The following is a 27,006-nucleotide window of genomic DNA, read 5'->3' on the forward strand; positions in this document are numbered from 1 at the left end:
GCCACGGTGCTTTTCAGAGCTTTTGTACTACCAGTAACGTGGAAATCCCCTATATTTCCATTAACAGATGACGAACCTGAGTGGGGACTTGCTTTGTATTGTCAGGTGACAATCAAGCCCAAAGGTTAGTAATGGAGAAGCGTCTAGAAGACGTCCCCATTACTAACCCCAAAATAATATAAAAAAAGAAAACCACACACCCAGAATAAAATCCTTTAATTGAAATGATAGAGGCTCCTTTATTGCAGGTAACCGGCGTTGGCTGATGAATGACTACTGCTCCCATCAGGCTACGCCTGCTGTCACTGATAACCGTGATAGCATGCGCTGATTATGGGAGAAGTAGTCTATTATAATATTTAAAATAAAAATTAAAAACACATTATACTCACCAAACACCAAATCCCCGATGCCCTTGTGCCCTGTAAACAGTCAAAAATAATTACCATTTACTCTCCTGTCTGCTGTAGTCCACGTAATCCAGAGTGTCCCACGGTAATCTTACTTGTAGAAGAACAGTCACATCAGGATATGTGACCGCTCTAACCGGTCTAAGAGTCATCACTCCGTCAGTTTGTAGCACTGAGCTGCCGTGTGAGAGGTCACACGAGTTCATTAGTTGATGTTATTCGGTGATCTCCCTTACGACACCACTGCTGCATGAGCACTTTCTCATGCAGCGATGGTGCCGGAAGTGAGATCACCAGAGTTCATCAGTTGATCAACTCCGGTGAACTCTCACCGCAGCTCAGCACTACATACTGCAGCAGCAATTGCACACTCCTGTCAGTTTGTAGCCAGCTTTCCTTGAGAGCAATTACCTCAGTGACTGCTCTCAGTCTTTGGGATCATCATGGAACATTATTTATTATCTTCTCTGGACAGTTGAGGAATATTGTGGTTTATTATTTTAATTGTTACAGGAGACATTGGCTTCAGTGAATTGGGCAATAACATGAGTATGGTTTAATTTAGATTCAATAAAGGAATTTGTGTTATTATTTCAAATAAATTACTTTATTTTGTGCATGTTTTTTTTATAATATCACCATGGGTTTAGTAATGGGGGCGTCTTATAGACACCTCTCCATTACCAACCTCTCGGCTTGATGTCTCCTGACAATAAAAAGGTGACATCAACCCACTCAACTTTCACCACACTTGCTACTGCACCAGGGCAAGTGGGAAGAGCGAAGCTAAGTGCCAGAATTAGCGCATCTTATGGACATGCCATTTCTGGGGCAACTGAGAGCTGATTTTTTTTTTTTTTTTTTAGTCTGGGGAGGGCAATATCCATGGCTTCTTCCTAGGCTATTAATATCAGTCCACAGGTGTTTGTCTAACCTTTGCTGTTTAGATTTTATAGGGGGACCCTAGGTCAATTTTTTTTCTTGATTCCCCCTGTAAACTAGCCAGTAAAGGCTAAGCAAACAGCCGTGAGCTGATACTAATAGCCTGGGAATCTTTATGGCTATTGAATCCTTCCAAGAATATTAACATCAGCCCTCAGCTGTTGGCTATCTCTCTGCTGGTTATGAAAATTATGAATGAGCCCACCTATTTTTTTTTTTTTTTTTTTCATTGTGAAAATTACCAGTTGCTGCCGCTTACAATTACCAATTACAGCCTATGTAGGTTCATTCTGTTAACACTCCTACATAGGCTGGTGTGTGTGTGTGTGTGTGTTTACTAAACTAGTAAGTGAAGAGTTAAATAATGAGGGTGTCTGACTGACACCTCTTCATTACTAAACCTAGGGCTTGGTGTCAGGGACAGCTGCTAACACCAAGCCTTAATCCCACTACACTAATGCCACAGCATCAGAATGATAAAGAAGCTGTTGAACCAAGTAATTACATCACAAAACATTTTTTTTAATATCTTTATTTAGCCCAAAAAATCCTTCATTGCTGTACAAAAACGCACGCAAAACGCACCAAAAACGTGCATTTTTGCTGCCAAGAGATACAGAAATCTTTCGGAAAGTTCTGCAAGCAAATACTCAACATACGCACATAGCCTTAAAGTATCCTCAAATAAAAGTTCTATGAAGGTGGGAGGAAGTTCACATCACAACAGCAGCTCTGGGAGGCTATTCTGGCATCCTGGGAAAAAAGTACAAGCAGAAACAATCCAAAAACTCACAAGTTGAATGGATGCAAAAATTGCAAACTTCAGAGAAGGGATCCTATGTTACCATGCAACTTGACCAGTTAAGATGTTTTTGTTTCATAAAGCTTTTGATGCAATTAAATGTGACCTCTAAATTCTGCAAATTCAATAAATGACAATTTCCTGTTTACAACCTTTGGAAACTGTTGTGCATAATAATATGGAACTGTGCATTTTGTGTTTCTTCTTTTCAAAACTAAAAAAAAAAAAGTGTTTTCATTGTGCGGTTGGTCCATTTAATATTTGATATATATTCTAATGGTTGATTTGAACATTATACTGACTTATTTGCATCGACCATTTAGGAATATTAGAGAAAAATAGCATTTGCATAATAATTTGTAGCGTGATGTATTAATAATAGCACCTTGTTGCAGCATATTTTGAAAAAAAAAATTAAAAATAAAAAAAAATCTATACCTACTGGGTCAGCAGCATTCCTCTGACATCAGTCACGAGTCCGCTGCTGTTCACCTGACATAATGTCATGTGGCTGATGAGCTGCTGCACCCTTCCAGTTTTGTCCAAAAGGTAGAAACACCTGTCTTGTAGCAAGGCCGGGGACTTGGAGATGAGAATGAAGGAATGGCATTGTTCTCGGAGGAAATTATAGCTTTTTTTATTACAATTTTTATGCTTGGCCCTGATGCTGTTAATAAGGGGCTGTTCACTAGTGGACCATCATTTCAGTCTTAACATCTTTTTAGATCTATGTAGAACAGAAAGAACAGACAAAGAAAAGCATGTTGAAAAGTGACAATGACTTTTGTACTTCATTTGTTTTTTTCATACATGACCTTAAAGGGAATCTGTCAGGTTTGCTATATAATCTGAGAGCAGCATAATATAGGGCAAGTGATCCTGATTCCAGATGTGTGTTACTTATTAGGCTGTGTGCTTTAGTTTCAGTACAATCATTACCTTATCAGCAGGAGATTAACACTACAGGACTAGGCCTCAAGCTAGGTGCAGCTAATCTGTGCAACCAACCCCCCGCAACTGGTTGGCAGTGTACTCGGGAAGCTGCCAATCAGGGATGTGGGCTGGATTATTCACAACTCCGTAATCTGACCACTGCTACATCTACAACTAAGAAAACAGGGATTTTCTCAAAACTGCACCAAGCAGTCCAGTAAGTGACACATCACTGGAATCATTCTTTGTGCCCCTACATCATGTTGCTCATAGGTTAGCAAAAACCTGCTGATAGATTCCTGTTAATTTTTTTTTCTTTGATTCTTTTACTATACATTACCATTTGGGTATAGTGACTTTTTTCCCATTGTCCAGAAATAATTATCCTAGCCAACTAAAAGTTTTATAATAAAACATTTTGCGTTCTGTTTAATTAAAGGCTACAATTGTAACAACATAATATTTTGACACTTGCCTAATTTGTCTCATTTCTTTTTGTAGCCTTTTATTCCATTATCCTGTTCTGTGTGTTTTTGTGGATACCATTTGTATATTTTTACTATGAAGAAAAGGATGAGGACAGGACCAGCTGCTCAGTAAGTACTTGCGCTATATATATATATATATATATATATATATATATATATATATATATATATACACACTTATATTTCTTTATTGGTAGCTATAAGCTGACTAGCTGTTCTAAATGAGGACTCAATAGACAATCAAAAGATTCTTGCTTGCAGCTGAACATGCTTTTTTATTTTGTGTCCTATCCCTCCTACACTTCTGTGTAGCCATCATATACTACAGTGGCTTGTGAATATTTTCAGCAGCCCCTAACCGCACTCTTGACATTTTTCGTGCTTTGCTACCTCACAATCTGGAATTTCAGTTTTTTCTTTTTTTATCAGTTCACATAAGGAACATGCCTACAACTGTGAACATTTAGCTCTTGTTATTGTAAAGCAAACAGATATGCACAATGAAGTTTTCAGTTATGTTATCCTAAAGTCAGTACTTTGTAGAGTCTCATTTTGTGGCAATTGCAGCTAAGAGTCCTTTTGGGTAAGGCTCTATGAGCTTTCCACATCTTTCCATTGAGATTTTTGCCCATTCCTTAAGGGCAAGTTAGATAGTTTCCTTTGGTGAACTGCAATCTTCAAGTCTGATCACAGATCCTCAGTTGGATTAAGGTCTGAGCTTTGACTTAGGCCTTTTTCACATTTCCGTTTTTTGACGTCAGTGTAAATCCGCCAGAATGTGAAAAAAACGGATCCGTTTCCGTTGTGGCACAAACGGAGGCCACCAGATCTGTTTTTTTTGAAGGATCCGCATTATCAGCTAGTGGTGGAAATGTAAAGGAACACGAGCCTGAGAGAGAGAGATTTTTCTTCCGTCAGAACGGAATTTGGGGTTAAATTTCTGGCAAGGAAATTCTTCCGGGCATTGTCGGTGTCAAAAAGCGGATCCGTTGCCGGATTCCGTCAATAAACGATTGGGAACGGATCTGCCGCCCATTGGCGACCGTTATAACGAATGGCGGATAGCGGCGGATCCGTTGCTATCCGCTATTTTGACGCTGACAAACGTTTCATTGTCCGTCCACTCAAGTCATTGGACGCCAAAATTTTGGCGGATCCGTCAAAAAACGGATCCAACGGATGACCATCCGTCAAAATGCGCTGCTAATGCAAGTCGATGGGGAAAAAAACGGATCCGCCAAAAAAATGGCGGATCCGTTTTTTTTTTTTTTTTTGCAAAACGGCGGATTTTGACTGATGGCAACAAAGAGATACAGTATGTGAAACAGGCCTTAGCCACTCCAAAACATTTACATGTTTTCCCTTAACACTCGAGTGTTGCCTAAGGCCTTTTTCACATTTCCGTTGTCAGCGGTGAGCTGAAATCCGCCAAAAGGAAAAAAAAAAGGATTCGCCTCCGTTTTGTGACATACGGATTGTCAGCGGACTGCTTTTTAGGCCAGATCCGCTGAAGGTGTAAATTTAAAGCGACCTCGGCCTAGAGAGACAGAGAGAGAAAAAGAGAGAATTTTTGCCGCTTCCAGAAAACTTCAGGGTTAAAATGTTTCCCGGAGCAAATCTTCCGGGCATGCGCGCTTAAAGATAGCGGACCGTCAAGCCAAAAAAAAGTTTCAGAGTCCGTTTATTCCGCCCGGGAACTGCTAAAATTCTCACGGATCTGTCCAAAAACGGATGCAACGGACGACCGTCAGTCAACATCCGACACTAATGCAAGTCTATGGGGGAAAAAAGCGGATTTGCCAAAAAAGGGGCAGATCCGTTTTTTTCACAAACTGGCGGATTTTGACTGACGTCAAAAAAACAGAAATGTGAAGCAGGCCTTAGCAGTATACTTTGGAGAAATGTTACTCACATTGCTTTAGACTATTTAGTGCCAATGTAATTAACAAAATGGGTAAACAGCCAAGGGGTGAATACTTTTGCAATCCACTGTATTATCTGCCCTTGTTGCCTCATTTTGTTTGGATACAATGCCCAATTAACCCCTTACTGACAATCTGTTTTCACCTTCCTGACAGAGCCTATTTTTAAAATCTGATATGTCACTTTATACGGTGTTCCTGCTATATTTTTTCCATCCAAAGATGCGCCAATTGTGGCACTTTACCCGGATCTTCCCACTTCTCCTGTAGCGGTGTCAAGTGGAGTTCATTTTTGTGGGGTTGATGTCACCTTTTTATTGTCAGGTGACATCAAGCCCACGGCTTAGTAATGGAGAAGTGTTTATAAGACACCTATCCATTACTAATCCTATAGTTATATAGCAAATAAAGACACAGCCAGAATAAAGACTTTTAGCTGAAGTAATAACAGTCTCCTTTTAGTAGATCTTAATTAAACCATACTTACTGCATTGCCTATTCCTCCAACGCCATTGTCTCCTAGAAGAGAAAATAAAAAAGCAACAATATCCTTACCTGTCCGCCGAGAAGATATACATAATGTCCCACGACGAGTCCAGCTCTGCTACATCTGGATGCCTTTAGCTGGATGGTGGCTTTATGCCACCATTCAGCCGGACATCCAGAACAGAGCAGAGCTTGAAGCTGATGACCAGAGATAACTCTATCCCTGACAGTCACGTGCACTGCCGTTCTCACGGTCAGCTGATTGTGAGAACTTGGCTAGTGACCGTAGATAACACCCGTCCCCGGTGGTCACGTACACTGCAGTTCTCGCGGTCAGCTGATCAATCGCGAGAACTGCAGTGTAGGTGAACTTCCAGCTGAAACAAGGTACGCCATTATTTAAATTAGTTCACATGAGTAGTACGCTGCATTCACACACTTAATACGCATGTGACTAAGAAGATAATGCGATAACTGTCCGCAAAAAAAGCGGTAAGTGTAAAAGTAGCCTTAGAGTGACTTGTTGGGGGCTTTTCACTCCTATTTCATCAGAGAAAGTCATGCAGAGCTTGTGCATAAAGAATATATTTATGGCTCTGTCAATCACTTGTGACAGATTATCTCCTAGACCGTTCCTTACATGAACCTCTCAACAAAATGCTATTATAGCATGCTGACTCGGCATAATTGCAGAATAGTGATCATATGGGAAGCTTGTGCTCGCTATGCTTTGATGAGAATTGTCAATTCTGTGGTGTTAATGCTTCAGTAATAATTTATACATTGTTAAATCAACATTGTGCATCAGTTGTTAAAGTGAACTTTATGTATAGAAATACAAGAACATGTATTCTAGACCGTTCTGATGTCAGTTGTAAATGTTTTCACCTAGATGGTAAAGGCTATAAAGCGGGTAAAAATATTAATATTTAAAAAAAAGTCAAGTATGATATGGTATATTATGAATTTTAACTACTTTTTCTTGGCGTTTAAGTTGTTTTTGTAACACCTTGACACACCTTTTTTTTTTTTTTTTTTTCCCTCATTCCTTGACCTTTATAATAACAAGCACATCATGAATAATACATATAGAGCTTGATAAATAGAATTGCTCAGCGAGTACTGTGTTGGTACCCTTTCTAACAAAAATGCCCCAATAAACAGCACAATTCCAATTTAGTTAGAGAAAATGAGGTAATAGGAGGAGATGGAATAAAAGGGAAAACAAAAAAGTTAGCCACCTGTTAATTCCTGATCACTCTGCTGCTTTTCTTGCATCAGTCATGGTCTGTACATCCACATGACTGTTGTGGTTAGTCACTTGATGTCTAAGGTTGTGTGCCCACAAACAGGAATAGTAGCATTTTGGATTCAGCATGTTCACTGCCTACAAAATGCTGTGTTGTACAGTGCAAGCACAATAGATGGGATTAATAGAAATCCCGTACCCATAGTGCTTATTTTTTACGCTGTGTAAACTCGCCTGAGGTGCAGGTTTCTGAGCCGTACCATGTCATTTTCTCTTGCGGGAATGCTTAGTCTTCTGTGCGGACTTTCCCCTTAGGCTGGAGTCACACACAACGATTAAAAAATCGGTCCGATTTTTACAGTACGAAATCGCACAACGGTTTCTTGTCCAGGGATCCGCCTGTGATCCGAATTTCCAGCGATGAACCGATTTTATTCGCATCTAAGCATCAAATTGACATCCAATGCCTGATGCTCTTTCCTGTGAGCTGGAGAAGTCTTGCGATTTTATCGCAAGTCACACTTGTGGTCCATTTGTAATCCGATTTTTAATCGCACCCATAAACTTGCATTGGCGAGTCCGATCCGAAAATCAGTGACAATCGCAGCATGCTGCGATTGTCTCGGTTCGAGGAAATATTCCAACAAAAAATCGGATGATGGGAGCTGCCCCATAGAATAACATTGGGACGAATGCAATGCGATTTTTTTTTTTTTTATCACATTGCATTCGTCCGATTTTTTTCGCTAGTGTGACTCCGGCCTTAGACTTGCATTAGATGCCGTAAATCCGCAGTTAAATAAAAGTGCGTTGTAAAATGTGTTTCTACAATGCAAATGCACCCAGAAGGCGCATTTATATCATATATAAATGCTAAAAAAAAAAATTTGGGGGTCCACCCTATTTTTGATAACAGGCCCAGGTAAAGCAGATAGCTGCAGGCTAATGTTATCAGGCTGGGAAGGTCCATGGTTATTTTGCCCTTTCGAACCTGAAAATGCAAGCCTGCAGCTGCCCTAGATGTGATGTATCCAGGATGTGCCAGTTCGGGCACTTTGCCCGGCTCTTCCTGGTTGCACTGTTGCGGTGGCCATTGGGGTAATAGTTTGAGGTTGTTGTCAGCTTTGTAGTGTCAGCTGACACCAAGCACATGGGTTGGTAATGGAGAGGTGCCTACGAGACGCCTCCATTACTAACGCAGGAGTAATACAAAAAACTCACACAGGAAAAAAAGTTTATTTTAACACTCCCCGTTCATCAATTTATTAAAAAGCAAAAAAAGAAAGACGTGAAGTGTCCAAAACTGGGAACATGAAAGACCTAAAAAGAGAGAGTTTTAGAAATAAAAACAAGAGGCAGTCCCTCATTCACCAATTTATTTAAAAAAAAAAAAAAAAAATCTCCGCAGCTAAGACGTAATCCTTCGTGATCCCACGACGTCGAGCAATTCTGTACAGCAGCCTATGGAGCCTATTTTATCTGCATCCAAAATCCTGCGTTTTATTAAACTCGGGTAAATCCCCATGAGTTAATTGAACTATGAGAATTAACCACATCCAATACATTCTAATGATTACATTTCTGTATCGGAGACTCGCGTCTCTGCAAGAGAAATTAACATGCTGCGGTCCTGAAAGACGCGTCACATGTTAGTGTCTGCGAGTGATCTGCAGGCGCGCATGCATGCATAGTGGACGTGGGATTTCTAGAAATCCCTTCCACCCCTATGCTGTAACATCTGACCGTTGGTTACTGACCAGAATTGTCGCTCAGAGGATTCGCCCACCCCAAACAACAAGGAAGTAAGGTTTCTGGAGTACTTTATACTGCTGAAAACTCAACTTGAAAATACCCATTTTAAGAAAAGTGTTGGGCTCTGTAAATACATTTTTTTTGTAACGGTTCGCTATGCTGTTTTTTCTCTGATTAGTGTAGGCCTATCTTTTATAATCATGTCATTACACACACTGCACATACACAAACAGTAGGAGAAAAAAAAATGTAGTCAGCCACCAATTGACAAAGTTCTCCCAGTTAAAATGATGAGAGCGGTCTGTAATTGACATCATAGGTAGACCACAACTGTGAGGGTCAAAATGAGAAAACAAATCCAGAAAATCGCCTTGTCTGATTTGGCAAGATTTATTTTGCAAATTATGGTGGAAAATAAGTATTTGGTCACGTAAAAACATGCAAGATTTCTGGCTCTCACAGTCCTGTAACGTCTTTAAGAGGCTCCTCTGTCCTCCACTCATTACCTGTCATATATACACCTGAAGAAGGATCTTTTAGAGCAGAAACACGTTGTAATTTTAATACCCATTTAAAGTTTTTATTCTTTTTTTAATTATCACAAGCATGAAAGAATCTTTAATACTCATGTTTTTTTAAATAAATTTAATTTGACAAATGCAAAGTGTCTGCACCATTCTGGACATCGCCCAAAGGAGTGGTTCACATCTGACATCTGTTTGAGGATTCATTCCATCAGAGGGAAGCGCCACCATTTTCTTTTTTCCACATATCCATTGGAGTTTGTGAATGCAACAGGACCAGCACAACTCCGCACCATTCGGAAGAGCTGCATACCACGAGGTTGGATCCCCATTTGTGATCAAATTGCTACATACTGTTGTGCCTGCACAACCACCACAGGTGAGCATATATACATATACAGTACAGACCAAAAGTTTGGACACACCTTCTCATTCAAAGAGTTTTCTTTATTTTCATGACTATGAAAATTGTAGATTCACTATGAAGGCATCAAAAGTATGAATTAACACATGTGGAATTATATAATTAACAAAAAAGTGTGAAACAGCTGAAAATATGTCTTATATTCTAGGTTCTTCAAAGTAGCCACCTTTTGATTTGATTACTGCTTTGCACACTCTTGGCATTCTCTTGATGAGCTTCAAGAGGTAGTCACCGGAAATGGTCTTCCAACAGTCTTGAAGGAGTTCCCAGAGATGCTTAGCACTTGTTGGCGCTTTTGCCTTCACTCTGTGGTCCAGCTCACCCCAAACCATCTCGATTGGGTTCAGGTCTGGTGACGCTGGAGGCCAGGTCATCTGGCGTAGCTCCCCATCACTCTCCTTCTTGGTCAAATAGCCCTTACACAGCCTGGAGGTGTGTTTGGGGTCATTGTCCTGTTGAAAAATAAATTATGAATGAGCTATACACAAACCGGATGGAATAGCATGCCGCTGCAAGATGCTGTGGTAGCCATGCTGGTTCAGTATGCCTTCAATTCTGAATAAATCCACAACAGTGTCACCAAGCAAAGCACCCCCCACACCATCACACCTCCTCCTCCATGCTTCACAGTGGGAACCAGGCATGTAGAGTCCATCCGTTCACCTTTTCTGCGTCACACAAAGACACGGTGGTCGGAACCAAAGATCTCAAATTTGGACTCATCAGACCAAAGCACGGATTTCCACTGGTCTAATGTCCATTCCTTGTGTTCTTTAGCCCAAACAAGTCTCTTCTGCTTGTTGCCTGTCCTTAGCAGTGGTTTCCTAGCAGCTATTTTACCATGAAGGCCTGCTGCACAAAGTCTCCTCTTAACAGTTGTTGTAGAGATGTGTCTGCTGCTAGAACTCAGTGTGGCATTGACCTGGTCTCTAATCTGAGCTGCTGTTAACCTGTGATTTCTGAGGCTGGTGACTCGGATGAACTTATACTCCGCAGCAGAGGTGACTCTTGGTCTTCCTTTCCTGGGCCGGTCCTCTTGTGAGCCAGTTTCTTTGTAGCGCTTGATGGTTTTTGCCACTGCACTTGGGGACACTTTCAAAGTTTTCCCAATTTTTCGGACTAACTGACCTTCATTTTCTTAAAGTCGTGATGGCCACTTGTTTTTCTTTACTTAGCTGCTTTTTTCTTGCCATAATACAAATTCTAACAGTCTATTCAGTAGTAGTTTCAGCTGTGTATCCACCAGACTTCTGCACAACACAACTGATGGTTCCAGCTCCATTTATAAGGCAAGAAATCCCACTTATTAAACCTGACAGGGCACACTTGTGAAGTAAAAACCATTTCCGGTGACTACCTCTTGAAGCTCATCAAGAGAATGCCAAGAGTGTGCAAAGCAGTAGTCAAAACAAAAGGTGGCTACTTTGAAGAACCTAGAATATAAGACATACAGTATTATCAGTTGTTTCACACTTATTTGTTAATTATATAATACCACATGTGTTAATTCATAGTTTTGATGCCTTCAGAGTGAATCTACAATTTTCATAGTCATGAAAATAAAGAAAACTCTCTGAATGAGAAGGTGTGTCAAAACTTTTGGTCTGTACTGTATATGTATCACGATTCTTTTCTATATGTCATTTTTTGCGCTTAGGTAGCGCTGTCTGGTTTTCTCTCCCCTCACTTCAGTCTCCTGCAAAATGTTCTAATAATAAGAAAATGGAAGACATACAAGATCACTGATAATCTCCCTCGATCTGGGGCTCCACGCAAGATCTCACCCCGTGGGGTCAAAATGATCACAAGAACGGTGAGCAAAAATTCCCAGAAACACACAGGGGGACCTAGTGAATGACCTGCATTGAGCTTGGACCACCGTAACAACGGCTACCATCAGTAACATACTACGCCGCCAGGGACTCAGATTCTGCAGTGCCAGACGTGTCCCCCTGCTTAAGCCATTACATGTTTGGGCTCGTCTGAAGTTTTCCTGCAAGCATTTTCATTATCCAGAAGAGTATTGGAAGAATGTCATATGGTCTGATGAAACCGAAGTACAACTGTTTGGTAGAAACAAAACTCGTGTTGTTTGGTGGAGACAGAAAGCTAAGTTGCATCTAAAGGACACCATACCTAGTGTGAAGCATGGGGGTGGCAATATCATGCTTTGGGGCTGATTCTCTGCAAAGGGACCAGGACGACTGATCCATGTACATGAAAGAATGAATGAGGCCATGTATCGTCAGATTTTGAGTGCAAACCTCCTTTCATCAGAAAAGACATTGAAGATGAAACATGGATGGGTCTTTCAGCATGATAATGATCCCAAACACACCGCCAGGGCAATGAAGGAATGGCTTCGTAAGAAGCATATGAAGGTCTAGCCAGTCTCCAGATCTAAACCCCATAGAAAACCTTTGGAGGGATTTGAAAGTCTGTGTTACCCAGTGACAGGCACAAAAAAAATCACTGCTCTAGAGGAGAAGAGAACTGTATGGAGGAATTGGCCAACATACCACCAACAGTGTGTGCCAACCTTGTGAAGACTTACAGAAAACGTTTGACCTCTGTCATTGCCAACAAAGGATATATAGCAAAATACTGAGATGAACTTTTGTTAATGACCAAATACTTATTTTCCAACATAATTTGCAAAACAAATCATGCCAAATCAGACAAGGTGATTTTCTGGATTTGTTTTCTCATTTTGACTCTCAGGCCTCTCTCATCTTTGTAAGTGGGAGAACTTGCACAGTTGGTGGCTGACTAAGTACTTTTTCCCCCGCTGTATGCAGTGACTTGCAAAAGTATTCCCTCCCTTGGCATTTTTTGTGTTTTGCTACCTCATAACCTGGAATTTCACTTGTTTTGAGGGTTGGCATCTGTTCATGTAAAGAACATAACTACAACTTTGAACATTTGCTTTTCTTTTTATTGTAAAGCAAACAACAAATGGGACAAATTAACTGAAAACTTCAGTGTCCATTACCATTCATCCCTCTAAACTCACTACTTTCTAGAGCCTCCTTTTGCAGCAATTACAGCTGCAAGTCACTTTGGATAAGTCTCTGTGCTTTCCACATCTTGCCATTGGGATTTTTGCACATTCCAACTGCTCTAGCTCCTTCAAGTTAGATGGTTTCCTCTGGTGAACAGCAATCTTCAAGTATGACCATAAATTCTCAATTCGTAAGGTCTGGGCTGTGACTTAGCCACCCCAAAACATTTTACACGATTCCCCTAGAATCACTCGAGTGTTGGTCTAGCAGTATGCTTTGGGTCAATGTCTTGTTGGAAGGTGAACCTCCTTCTCAGTCTTAAATCACTGACAGACTGAAACAGGTTTTTTTTTTTTTGAATATCCCTATCTTTCACATCATCCATATTCCCCCCTAGACTCAGACCATTTTCGTTGTGCCTCCTGCTGAAATGCTGGAGGCCTCTAAGAAAATGATTCACTGCGTACTTGACCAGTCCTACCACCTCCTCAAATGCTGGTCCTGAATGTAACTAGGGCATGTTTTTGGAGTAGGGCTTAAAATCATGCTAGGTGTTATTATTTAGGGGAAAACTGTTAGTAGCTTCCCTGCTTTGCTTATGCTGTGTAGTGATCAGACAGTGAGGAGGCGATGGACAGATAAATTAGATTAGCTTTATCTTGGTGGAATTGCTGAGGTTGTTTCTCCAAGGATGACTGGAGATTGTTACTTCCTGGTCACATGGGACGAGCTGCTTCCCATCCAGTAAATTGCATTGCTCCAGAGACTTTTCTTTTTTCAGTTTGTGAATTTTATTTCTTTAAATGCAGGCAGCCCCTCTAATGAAAGTTTACTAATTAGAGATAAGTAAGCGCTTAAAATTATCTAAATCTCATGAAAATCTGAAGACAGGCTAACAAGCAATATGTTTTGTGGCTACTCCTTTGCTTTTATACTTCGTGCAGATTATATTCATGTGTGTCTCAAGGAAGCCCCCAATTAAGGTAAAAAGAGAAATAGTATAGAGAATTAATTGAGTTTAATGGAGCATTTATTTGTAAAATGCAAATGATGATGTTTGATATCTGCATGTTAATTTCCCTTTAAGTTTTTAAGGTAATTAGATTTTTTTTCTCTCCATTTAAGCTGTGTGCACATGAATTTCTTAACCTTCGTCTCTCTGTACGGCATTATGCATATATATTCCAATTTAATGTGCAGTATAATTGATCCCCGACTCTGCCATGTAGACTCGGGCTACCTGTAAAGAATCCTTGTATTATAGCAAGGTTATTTCGTGTTAATGTTGTTTTTTTGTTTTTTTTAGCACAAGAGCAGGAGTATACTCGATGAGGACACAATCAAGGCTTGCCTGAAATAAAATGAAACCGCAAAAAAGATTACAAATTTAGAATAGAATTAGACAAAACTCAAAATGTTAGACCAGCTGTGGGCAATTAATGTTCCAAAGAGGCCACATGAGATACAGTGTCTGTTGTGGAGCGCCCAAACAACCAAACTTATTTTTGCTTATTTTTATAGTTGTATATTAATTTTTTTCAATTACTATTGAGCAGAATTAAACGAAACCTGTCACCCTAACAAAAGCTCTGTTAACCTACAGATATGGGGTTAATCTGCTGGTTAATATTGTTATAACCTGTTACAACGCCCCCCCCCCCCCCCTAATTTTGCCACAAAAAACTGGGAAAACTTATTGACTCGAGTATAAGCCTAGGGTGGAAAATGCAGCAGCTACTGGTGAATTTAAAAAAAATAGATACCAATAAAAGTAAAATTAATTGAGACATCAATAGGTTAAATGTTTTTGAATATCCATATTGAATCAGGAGCCCCACATAATGCTCCATACAGTTCATGATGGCCCCATAAGATGCTCCATACAAAATACGCCCAATATAATGCTGCACAAAGGTTAATAATGGCTCCATAAGATGCTCCATAGAATAATATGCCCCATATGCTGCTCCATAAAGGTTATGGCCCCATAAGATGTTCCATAGATTATGCCCCCATAAGATGTTCCATAGATTATGCCCCCATAAGATGCTCCATAGATTATGCCACCATATGCTGCCCCCATAAGATGCTCCATAGATTATGCCACCATATGCTGCCCCCATAAGATGCTCCATAGATTATGCCACCATATGCTGCCCCCATAAGATGCTCCATAGATTATGCCACCATATGCTGCCCCCATAAGATGCTCCATAGATTATGCTCCATAGATTATTTCCCCATGTGCTGCCTCTGCTGCTGCTGCATTTAAAAATAAAATGACATGCTCACCTCTCCGTCGCTGGTGTCACTTCTGGCACCTGAGAGACTCGCCCTGTTCAGCAGAGGGCGTGGTGACGTGGTTAGTGCGCGCCGTGCCCCCTGCAGTCTGAACGTCACTGACAGATGACGTGCCAGACAGCAGCAAGCAGCCATGGACGCAGGACAGGTGAGTATTGCTATACTTGCGCGTCCTGGCGCTGTTTCTTCGCAATCTCCCTTCCTGCCTTCAGTGGTCACGTGGTACCGCTCATTAAAACTCATGAATATGCGCATATTCATGAGTTTAATGAGCGGTACCATGTGACCACTGAAGGAAGGAAGGGAGGTCACGGAGAAGCTGGGGGCTGCAGAGACAGCGCCAGGACGGGTAAGTATGACCTGACACCCCCCCTCCTCCTCCAACTCCCTGGTGTATATGACTCGAATATAAGCCGAGTGGGGGGACTTTCAGCCCAAAAAATGGGCTGAAAATCTCAGCTCATATTTGAGTATATACGGTAATTTTATTCACCCAACAGCGTTCAGAGGCAGTTCCGGCATCATTGCTGTGCACATGTCCTGTCAAATGTCACTTATTTTAACCTTTTTAGCATTCAGAAACCCTAAAGTGGTTAAAAGAAGTGACATGCTCATTCTCTGGGCAGCTTCCATTGAGAACCAGCCTGCTCTCTAACAGTATAAAGTAAGAGACGCCAGCGACAGCCGCTGCACGAATGAAACGCAAAGCCGCCTCATGAAGAAAGGCTTCCATATACTAGACCAGTGTTTCCCAAACTCCAGTCCTCACAGCTCCAACCGATAATGTTTTTGTGATTTTCTTAGTATTGCACAGTTGAGAGAACCTGTGGCAATTTGATACCTTGATAATTATTCATTTACTTGTGCAATACCAAGGAAATTTTGAAAAAATTTATCTGCTGGAGTCTGAGACGTTTGGGAGACTATGAACAGTGAAGGAAATAATTATTTGATCCTTGCTGACTTTGTAAGTTTGCCCACTGCCCAAGATATGAACAGTCTATAATTGTAAGGGTAGGTTAATTTTAACATTGAGATAGAATATCAAAAATATAATCCAGAAAATCACATTGTATAAATTTATTTGCATTTTGCAGTTGTCTCTAAGTCACCTTTATAAAAGACTCCTGTCCACAGACTCCATTAATCAGTCAGACTCTAACCTCTAGAACATGAGCAAGACCATAGGGCTTTCTAAGGATGTCAGGGACAAGATCATAGACCTACACAAAGCTGGAATGGGCTACAAAACCATATGTAAGACGCAGGGTGACAAGGAGACAACTGTTGGTGCAATAGTAAGAAAATGGAAGAAATACAAAATGCCTGTCAATCGACATTGATCTGGGGCACCATGCAAAATCTTACCTCACTTCCTTGATCATGAGGAAGGTGAGAGATCAGCCTAAAACTACACGAGGGGAACTTGGTAATGACCTCAAGGTAGCTGGGACCACAGTCACCAAGAAAACCATTGGTAATACCTTATGGCGCAAAGGTTTAAAATCCCGCAGTGCCCGCAAGGTCCCCCTGCTCAAGAAGGTACATGTGCAGGCCCATCTGAAGTTTTCTAAGGATTCTGTGAGTGATTGGGAGAAGGTGCAGTGGTCAGATGAGTTAATAATTGAGCTCTTTGGAATTAGCTCAACTCGCCATGTTTGGAGGAAGAGAAATGCTGCCTAGGACCCAAAGAACACCGTCCCCTCCCCCCCCCCCCCGTCAAGCATGGAGGTGAAAACTTGTTTTGAGGGTGTTTCTCTCCTAAAGTCACAGGACTACTTCACCGCATCAATGGGAGAATGGATGGAGCCATGTAACATAAAATCTTGAGTGACAACCTCCTTCCCTCCACCAGGACTTTAAGAATGGTTTGTGGCGGGGGCGTGGCCTGCGGCGCATGGAGAAGGAAGCACAGTAGAACTTCTCCGGTGCTTATTGACCCCATACAGCGGCACACAGCTACTTAAAGCAGCGGCTCCAGACCCGTCAGGCAGCGGAAGACAGAGGGACCGTGGGGCCATGAAAGAATTGCGAAGCAGCAGAGGGAGGAAAAGCCCCCTCAAACTCACTCAGTTCTACCCAGCAGCGGAGGGCGCGCAAAATGGCGCTGGGAAGCTCAAGCACGGCATGGAGGCATTGCAGAAAGCCACATCACGCATGAGAGGAGAGGTAGGAGAGACCCCGCAGGGGATTGAGGAGACATAAGGGGAACAGCCCCTCTGAACGGGGCAGGGATGACCATATAAGAGTGGATTCAGGGGATCCCACGGCACAAGAAGACAGGGACCAAGGGGAGGACCAAGAAATTCGGTCCCAGGCTTCCCCTCCTAGAAGAGGCCTGAAAGCCACAAACAGCTCCAGAGAACACAAGCAGAGCGTTGCACTAGCTAGTGCGGGAGAACCATTAACTGAGCACACTATGAGACAGCTTATGTCTGAAATAATGTCTAACTTCAAAAAGGACATGCAGAACATGCTTAGATCTATGCAGAGGGACATCAATGTTATAGAAGAACGCACATCCCACATAGAAGATAAAATGGCGGAATTGACCACAGCGCACAATGAGGTGGTGGACTCGGTGGTATCCACAGATGAAGAGATAGATGTACTTAAACTTAAAATAGCGGATATGGAAGATAGATCTCGCCGCAATAATGTCCGTCTGAGAGGCATTGCGGAAACGGTTAAAACTGAAGACCTCAAAGAATTTCTTACTGATTATTTCTCATGCCTGTTGCCGGACACCACACAGCTTGATTTGATTATGGACAGAGCCCACAGGCTTCCTAAGCCAAACCGTCTCCCGGCTGCGATACCAAGAGATGTTCTAGTCAGAATACATTTCTTTCATATAAAAGAGAAGGTGTTGGAGGCTGCTCGTAACCCACCGTCCCTGCCCGACCGCTTTAAAGATATAGCTATATATGCGGATCTATCTGCATTTACCCTAGCACGCAGGAGAGCATTTTCATCATGCACAGGGATCCTGAGGGAACACAATATCCCGTATAAATGGGGGTTCCCAGTGAAGCTGGTGATAACAAAAGATGGGCGAAAGCATGTAGTGAATAATCCGGAGCAAGCCTTACGCCTTTGCAAGGAGTGGAATCTCCCTTCTGATACTAGGGAAAACCAAGGGAAAAACCCACTACCACGACCAATTGTGGAGGAATGGTCCCAAGCGTGATTAAGATGTAACGAGGAACTGGTTTAACCTCACAGATCAGGATATGGAAACCTGGAAAGGATCTCCTGCTAAATGACATTTTTCAGAAGAGTTCTTATGGTTTTGAATTTCGGTTCTATAGGTTGTGAGCGGCAAGCCCTCTTAGGGAAAGACAGTTCGGGTCTGAGAAGTCGGGGGTCAAGTATGGCAGGACCCCCTCGATTATGGTTAGCGGGACTTGGACATGGATTGCCTAATAGGATTTTCTGATTTTCGGTTTTTGTTTTGTTTTTTTCTTCACATCGAGATCTTACAAGCAACCTTTCTGATTGCTCATTTTCTATTACCTTTTAAGGTTTTATTTTTTGTTTCTCCGGGGACCCGGTATTTTTTCTGTTTCCGGTTCCTATTAGGGTCATATGTCAGAACCCAGGTCACATCTAGTTCGCTAGACTTTTGCTGGGCTTCTGATTCCCGTGGAAGGCAGCCTGCACGGGCTCCCTATTTTTGTGCTCATGAGAGCAAAGTTTTTAGTTTGAATGTTATTTCTGTCTGTTTTTGTGTTTATCTTTTTCTTTATCCACAGTGGCAGCTTTTTCCAGTCGGATCTACAGGGGTGGAAAGGGGGGGCGTGAAGCAATTTGAAAAAACGATGGGCGTGGGCACCAGTAACCTAGATGAGTATGAGTTTGAATGTCTGACACTATGTTATGTAGACCCACGTATGGGAGGAGGGACAAAACACGCACATCAAATTCCAAAAAACAATAATATGAAAAATAATGTGGTATCTGAGTATGGCACTAAAGTGGTCTACCTTTCCAGTACACATAAAACAAGGGGGATAAAATATACTCAGCATAGACTCACAGCAATCTTGACCAAATTTATAGATGGTGATTAAATTCATATCAGTGAATGCCAAAGGCTTAAATTCCCCATACAAACGGTCAACTTTATGGAAAGAAGCACTGAGGAACAACGCAGACATACTGTGTGTACAGGAAACTCATTTAAACAGTGAAGACACAAGTAGATTAAAACATAAAAAATTCCCACACGTGATCCTGGCGCTGGCAGATAGAAAAAAAGGTGGGGTGGCGATTGCAATAAGGGACTCGGTGGCCTTTTCCCAAATAAACCAAATTACAGACCCACATGGAAGATACATTATATTGCAATGTATAATCAACAATATTCCATATACGTTGGTGACCATATATGCCCCCAACAAAGGACAATATACTCACATTAAGAAGATAATAGTAAAGGCCATTAAAGTCAAGAAAGGCTCTCTAATTCTGGTTGGGGATTTCAATGTGGCGTTGTGGCCAAACATGGATTCCACATCTAGATCAAATAAACTCAACCCTAGCCCGCTTACAAAACTGCTTCACATACAAGAACTATACGACATTTGGAGACTAAAGAATCCATCCACAAGAGATTACACGTTTCTTTCTCACCCGCATAACACCTATACGAGAATTGACTTTTTTCTAGTTGATAAGTCGGTAATTCCACAAGTGTTAAATGCCAAAATAGGAAATATAACATGGAGCGACCACGCTCCTATCACACTAGAAATAGAGGAAAAGTACACAATAGATAGATCTCCAATTTGGAGGCTTAACACCTATGTCCTGAACCACCCCACTTACGCATCACAAATGCAAGAATCCATCCACGATTATTTTATACAAAATGATAATGGAGAAGTATCAGACACAACACTATGGTGTGCACACAAAGCGGTACTGAGGGGACATTTTATAAAACAGGCTTCTCATTACAAGAGAACTACGCAAACTGCAGTAAATGACATCCAAACCAAGTTGGGAAGATTACATAGAATGCATAAACAATCTTACTCACCCACAAGAGCGGCGGAAATCTTAGTTCTACATCAACAGCTTCATGAGCTTAATCTACACACATACGAGAAGGCCCTCAAAAAACTTAAAATGAAATATTACTGGCATGGAAATAAATCCGGGAAATTATTGGCCAAACAGGTGAAAATACGCGCGGCTAAATTCCGTATCCCATATCTAAATGGCCCCAATGAGGGGAAAATAATAGATCCTCAGCGAATTGCCAACGAATTTGCTAAGTATTATGAAGCCTTGTACAACTTAAAAGGAGATGTCCAGACCTACCAACCTAGTGATGCAGAAATAGGGACATTCCTGGAGTCCGTAAGCTTACCAACACTATCAGCAACACAGAAAGAAACCCTGTCCCAAAAATTCACAACTTTTGAAATTCATAGAGCTATTGATACTTTGAAAGCACATAAAGCCCCAGGACCAGATGGTATGCCAAACGATTACTATAAAAAGTATAAAAATTTAATTTCCCCGTACTTGGTAAGAGTGTTCAACGAGGCAACCGAGAACAAAGCCTTCCCAGCAGAAATGCTGAACGCCCATATTATTACCTTGCCAAAGCCAGGAAAGGACCCAGACACCCCGGCAAATTTTAGACCAATTTCTCTATTGAATACGGACGTCAAATTATTTGCTAAAGTAATGTCTCTAAGGCTCCTGCACGTCCTTCCAGGGCTGATCCATTGGGATCAGGCCGGATTCGTCAAAAATAGACAAACCAGTGACGGAACCAAACGCCTTGTTGATTTGATCGCTGAGGCGGAGGGGGGTCGGACGCCTTCTCTGCTCCTATCGCTGGACGCGGAGAAGGCGTTTGATAGGATCCACTGGGGATTTATGGAGAGGACGCTTGAAAAATTTGGCTTCGGGGGACCCATTCTATCTTCCATTATGGCACTGTATTCTAGGCCCTCGGCCCAGGTATATACAAATGGATACCTATCTTCGGGTTTTAATATTACAAATGGAACACGGCAAGGGTGCCCTCTCTCCCCACTGATATTCGTATTAATGATGGAACCATTTGCCCAAATGATAAGAATGGAGAAAGAAATTTTCGGGATCAACGTGGGCACTGTGGAGAACAAGATAGGTCTATTCGCTGACGACGTCATACTGTGTGTCACGAACCCTGAGGTCTCTCTGCCCCATATATTTAGGATAACTACCCTTTTCGGACATGCTAGCTATTACAAAATTAATCTAAGTAAATGTTAGATTCTTGATATGGGTATCCCGCAGGCCACAAAACAGAAACTAATGAAACAATATCCCCTGACCTGGAAAGCTGACGCAATCCCATACCTAGGGATTCAATTAACTTACCCGATCAAAAACCTGGGGAAAACAAATTATGCACACTTATTGCAAAATATCCATAAGGAAATACAATCATTCTCCAAAGCAATGGTGTCCTGGTTGGGCCGAGTGTCAGTGGTAAAAATGATGATCCTTCCCCAAATTTTATATTTCCGCAACCTACCTATTCAAATCCCACTGCATACCCTCAACAAGCTCCAATCAGCTTTAATGAATTATATATGGAACCAGCGAAGGGCGAGAGTTTCGGCGAAATTCTTGTTCATGCCAATAAAATACGGGGGGCTAGGTTGTCCATGTATACGTACATACTATCGAGCCACGATGCTGGATCAAATTAGATGCTGGTGGGATGGGAACTCTCCAAAGGCATGGGTAAAATTAGAAGCGCAGATTGTGGAGCACCCCTCTATGGCCTCATATATGTGGCACCTTCGTTTGGCCCAAAAAAAGCAATTGCCAAGACACCCCACAATACGAGCGGGCGTGAATTTTTGGATGATGCAGTCATTAGGGCAGAAATTACTCCCCACAAGAATACATAAAATTCCAATGGATATTATGGGTAATTTAATCCAGAATATAGACTTGGGTGATTGGATTTCCAAAGGAATATTTAAAGTAGGAGATATTATGAACACCTTGGAACTTAGACCGTTTGGTGATCTGGTTAGCGTTTTTGGAGTAAACAAGAGGGACTTTTATAAATACCTCCAAATTAGACATTTATTATCAAGTGTGAAAACAGAACAGCAGGAGCTGGTCTCATCTTATGAGAATTTTTTTGCGGTAAACAAAGACACCAAAGGGGGGATATCAAAGGCTTATGAGGCCTTGAACGACACATGCAATCCGCACTCCTTGCCTTTTGTGGGGAAATGGGAAAAAAATTTGGGGAAGAACAATGGGAATATTCCTTCCAAATACACAAAAAAAATCTCACTGTATTAATCATTTGGAAACATCAAGGAAAATTCTATACAGATGGTATTATACTCCAGCGCACCTAAAAAAAAATATACCCTCAAAGTTTAGACACGTGTTGGAGGTGTAACAAGCGGCCAGGCTCGTTGTTCCACATATGGTGGGATTGTGAGCTGATCCAACCAGTTTGGACAGATACACAACAGAACTTAAGTTCAATACTAGGTTATAGTGTGAAGCTGGGACCAGAAACTGCCTTGTTGTCCATAGGTCTGGAGGACATGGACCACAATGACGCACTAGTAACTATACATTTTTTGACAGTAGTAAGAGTGTGCATCGCGAGCAAATGGAAGAGTTCACAGGTCCCGACCGCCCAAGAAATAATGACCAAGATGCAACATAATTGTAATATGGAGAGGATGATAGCAATCAGTAGTGATAGGGGGTTCAAGTTTGAAGTTGCATGGGGGAAGTGGTTGGATTACTCCAATTCTAGGTATTAATGGGAATAGGGAAATAATGATATGTGTATCCATTTGGTGCCGAAATAGAGATATAATCATTGGGGTTCATTGTTATATATTGTTGCTGATACTGAAAATTGGAATTCAGAATACAGATAATTATTTACTGTTATGGATTGTCGACTGGATCAAAATCAAAATCACAATGTAAATGGAAATGAATAATGCTGCCCATTATATGTATGTGCAATATTTGTTGTTAAAATTCAATAAAACTTATGGTTCAAAAAAAAAAGAATGGTTTGTGGCTGGGTCTTCCAGCAAGACAATGACCCAAAACATACAGCCAAGGAAACAAAGGAGTGGCCAGTCTCCAGACCTTAATCTCATAGAAAACTTATGGAGGGAGCTAAAGCTCTGAGTTGCCAAGCGACTGCCTCAAAATCTTAATTTAGAGATGATCTGCAAAGAGGAGTGAACCAAAATTCCTTCTGACATGTGCACAAACCTCATCATCAACTACAAAAAATAGTATTGAGTGCTGTAATTGACAACAAGGGTTTTGCCACCAAGTATTATATCTTGTTTGCCAGAGGGATGAAATACTTATTTCTAACTGCAAAATGCAAATAAATTTATATAATTTATACAATGTGATTTTATTTTTGATATTCTATCTCTCAATGTTAAAATTAACCTACTCTTAAAGTTATAGACTGTTCAAGTCTTTGTCAGTGGGCAAACATACAAAATCAGCAAGGGATCAAATACTTATTTTCTTCACTGTACTTGACTAACGTTTACTGAATACACTGATATTGCGTTCTTGGGCAATCTATCCAATGAACTGAGGGCCTCCCAACTCTTTCCTGACAGATGTTTTTAGGGGAAATGTCAGACTACAAACCTTTTTAGTGTTCACCTTCCTAAGTTGCCACCAAATAAGTCTTGCAGCAGCTCTCGTAAAGAAGACAGGTGTAGTCAGCAGAGCGAACACCTCTGTATACGAAAGAGTAAGGAGAGAGAACCGCTGAACAAAGATCTGCCAAACCGTCAATCAGCCTACCGCTGTCTATTGTGTATTGAGCCTCTTAGGCTAGTTTCACACTTGCTTTTTTTTGCAGCGCGTTTTTCCCGCAAAAAAACGCATTAAAAAAATGCATACAAATGCATACAAACGCTGCGTTTTTTTCCAGCATTTTAATGCGCATGCAGGAAAAAAACGCAGCGTTTTTGCGCGTTTGTATGCGTTTTTTGTGCGTTTGCGTTTTTTTACAGATTTTGGAAAAACCCCACAAAAAAGAAAATACAACCATTCAACAACACACAAGACCAATGGGACTTCATTGTGGGTGTGGTATGTTAATATATATATAGACCTTGTCTACAGTATTCTTCACATTTGCTTGATTCTTCTCGTGACCATGGATCTGCGCTGGAAGAGTTTTCACTTCAACTTGGATTTGGACATCGCGATGGCTCAGGCGTATGCAGTTGCTTGCCATGAACAAAGGAAGAGAGAGAGGCAGCGAAGACGGCGGCGTATGTGGATACATCCGATTGTTGAACTCCGGGAGAGCCGTGGGGCATACCACACCCTCTACAGCGAGCTACGTGCAAACCCGGAGAAATTTAATGATTATATCCGGATGTCCCACGAAAGTCTCATGGATTTGCTTGCTCGTGTCCAACAATCCATCCGGAGACAGGACACACAGCTCCGTCGTGCGATTCCTCCTGAGGAACGGCTACTGGTGACATTACGGTATGTTTTAAAAACAAAGGGGTGTGGTCTGATGTTTTTTTTTGGAAATTTAGTATTCAAAACCTTGGGTAATTAGTTTTCGTGAATGTACTAATATCTTATTTTATAGTTTTTAAAAATAATATACATAAATATTAATTTTACTTCTTTGTCTGTTCACAGATTCCTGGCGACTGGAGAAACCCTATCCTCACTACACTTCCAGTACCGTATTGGAATCTCTACCTTGTCTGGAATTGTTGCTGACACCTGCCGGGCTCTCTGGAATGTTCTTTGCCCAGAATTTATGCCCCTGCCCACCGCTGAAAAGTGGATGGAAATTGCTGACAAATTCTGGACAGTATGCAATTTTCCCAACTGTTTGGGAGCTGTTGATGGGAAACACATACGGATCATCAAACCCCAAAGAACGGGATCTGAGTACTATAATTACAAAAAGTACTTTTCAATAGTACTCATTGCAATTGCGGATGCCGGATGTATGTTTGTAGCAGTGGACATTGGAGCATTTGGCCGTGGTAATGACTCGCAGGCTTTTAAAAACTCAGACATGGGCCGGAGGTTGTATGGCAACCAATTTAATTTCCCTATGCCACGGCCTCTTCCTCACACCGAAGCTCCGCCACTGCCCTTTGTAATGGTTGGCGATGAGGCTTTTCAAATGTGCGGAAACTTACTGAAACCCTACTCCAGCCGGGACTTGGACCACACCAAAAAAATATTTAATTACAGGCTGACCAGGGCCAGAAGAACTGTCGAGTGTGCTTTTGGGATTCTTGTTTCCAGATGGCGAATTCTGGGCACGGCCATTAATCTTAAACTTGAAACAGTCGATGAGGTGGTGAAGGCCTGTGTGGTTCTACATAACTTTGTGATGGCTAAAGAGCACCCGACCTTTGAACTGGACGATGATGCTCCTAACCCATTGCCTGAATTCACTCAGCACACTCTCAGGTCATCCGTTGAAGTTGGCCAAATGAGGGACAAATTTGCGGCCTACTTTATTTCTGATGTAGGACGGGTGCACTGGCAAGATGAAATGGTGTAATGTTGTTGTTTATGGTAATAAAAATCCTTATTTGATACCATTACTGAGTGCACTATATTTTTTAAACTCCAATTAATTAAAAAACTTCCCATGTATAACTGAATTTTTTTATGTTCACACACCTGGGCAGGTAAATACACATATGAGTTAAAATTCAGCATTGCTAGTCTGCGTGAAATATATTGGAACGAGCAAAGCTGCAGGCCATGAATCAGGAAACCATTTTTTTTTCAATAGAAAATTGTGCAACTAGTTTAAAACAAAGTATGTGATTTTCTCAAAACACAACCCTCAAAACCCAACCCCAATGAAAGTCCATGGGGAATACAAGTAAGTTACACTAGGCCTTGGAATGACTATACTAGGCCGTGGTATTTCAAATATGAGTATATTAGGCCTTGTGCCTACTAGTATATTCATATGTGAAATACCACGGCCTAGTATAGTCATAACAAGGCCACAAGGCCTACTCGATTTTGGCAAACTAGTATCTTGTTTCACAAAACTTGACAAGTTTCAACAGTTTGAAAATAGATTCTAGTTGGTAAAACTAGAGTTATTACACTAGGCCTTGTAATGACTATACTAGGCCGTGGTATTTCAAATATGAGTATAGTAGGCCTTGGGGCTAGTAGTATAGTAATATGTGAAATACCACGGCCTAGTATAGTCATACCAAGGCCTTCTGTAATAACTCGATTTTTAACAACTAGCATCTTGTTTCACAAAAAACAAACTGGTGAAACTAGAAAGAAACTTATTTTTTAGACAAGTTTCAACAGTTTGTTTTTCATGAAACCAGATTCTATTTGGTAAAAATAGAGTTATTACACTAGGCCTTGGAATTACTATACTAGGCCGTGGTATTTCAAATATGAGTATAGTAGGCCTTGGTGCTAGTAGTATAGTAATATGTGAAATACCACGGCCTAGTATAGTCATACCAAGGCCTACTGTAATAACTCGATTTTTAACAACTAGCATCTTGTTTCACAAAAAACAAACTGGTGAAACTAGAAAGAAACTTATTTTTTAGACAAGTTTCCACAGTTTGTTTTTCATGAAACCAGATTCTATTTGGTAAAAATAGAGTTATTACACTAGGCCTTGGAATGACTATACTAGTCCATGTTATTTCACATATGACTATACTAGCCCTTGGGTTTGTTTTTAACATGTATTTACCCAT

General features: G+C 41.2%; 1 protein-coding gene across 3 annotated transcripts in view; it reads left to right on the plus strand.

The window, feature by feature from the left end:
- LMBRD1 (LMBR1 domain containing 1) overlaps positions 1-27,006 on the plus strand; it is a 270,632-nt gene that overhangs the window by 40,155 nt on the left and 203,471 nt on the right. For all 3 annotated transcript variants that reach the window (XM_073569390.1, XM_073569389.1, XM_073569388.1), the window contains exon 4: positions 3,589-3,683. In XM_073569390.1, the coding sequence (XP_073425491.1) occupies positions 3,589-3,683 (95 nt within the window). The remainder of the gene's footprint in view (positions 1-3,588; positions 3,684-27,006) is intronic.

The sequence above is a fragment of the Dendrobates tinctorius genome, unplaced genomic scaffold (assembly GCF_039654945.1).
Source record: "Dendrobates tinctorius isolate UK_male_01 unplaced genomic scaffold, ASM3965494v1 ptg000024l, whole genome shotgun sequence".
In the NCBI taxonomy this organism is placed as follows: Eukaryota; Metazoa; Chordata; class Amphibia; order Anura; family Dendrobatidae; genus Dendrobates; species Dendrobates tinctorius.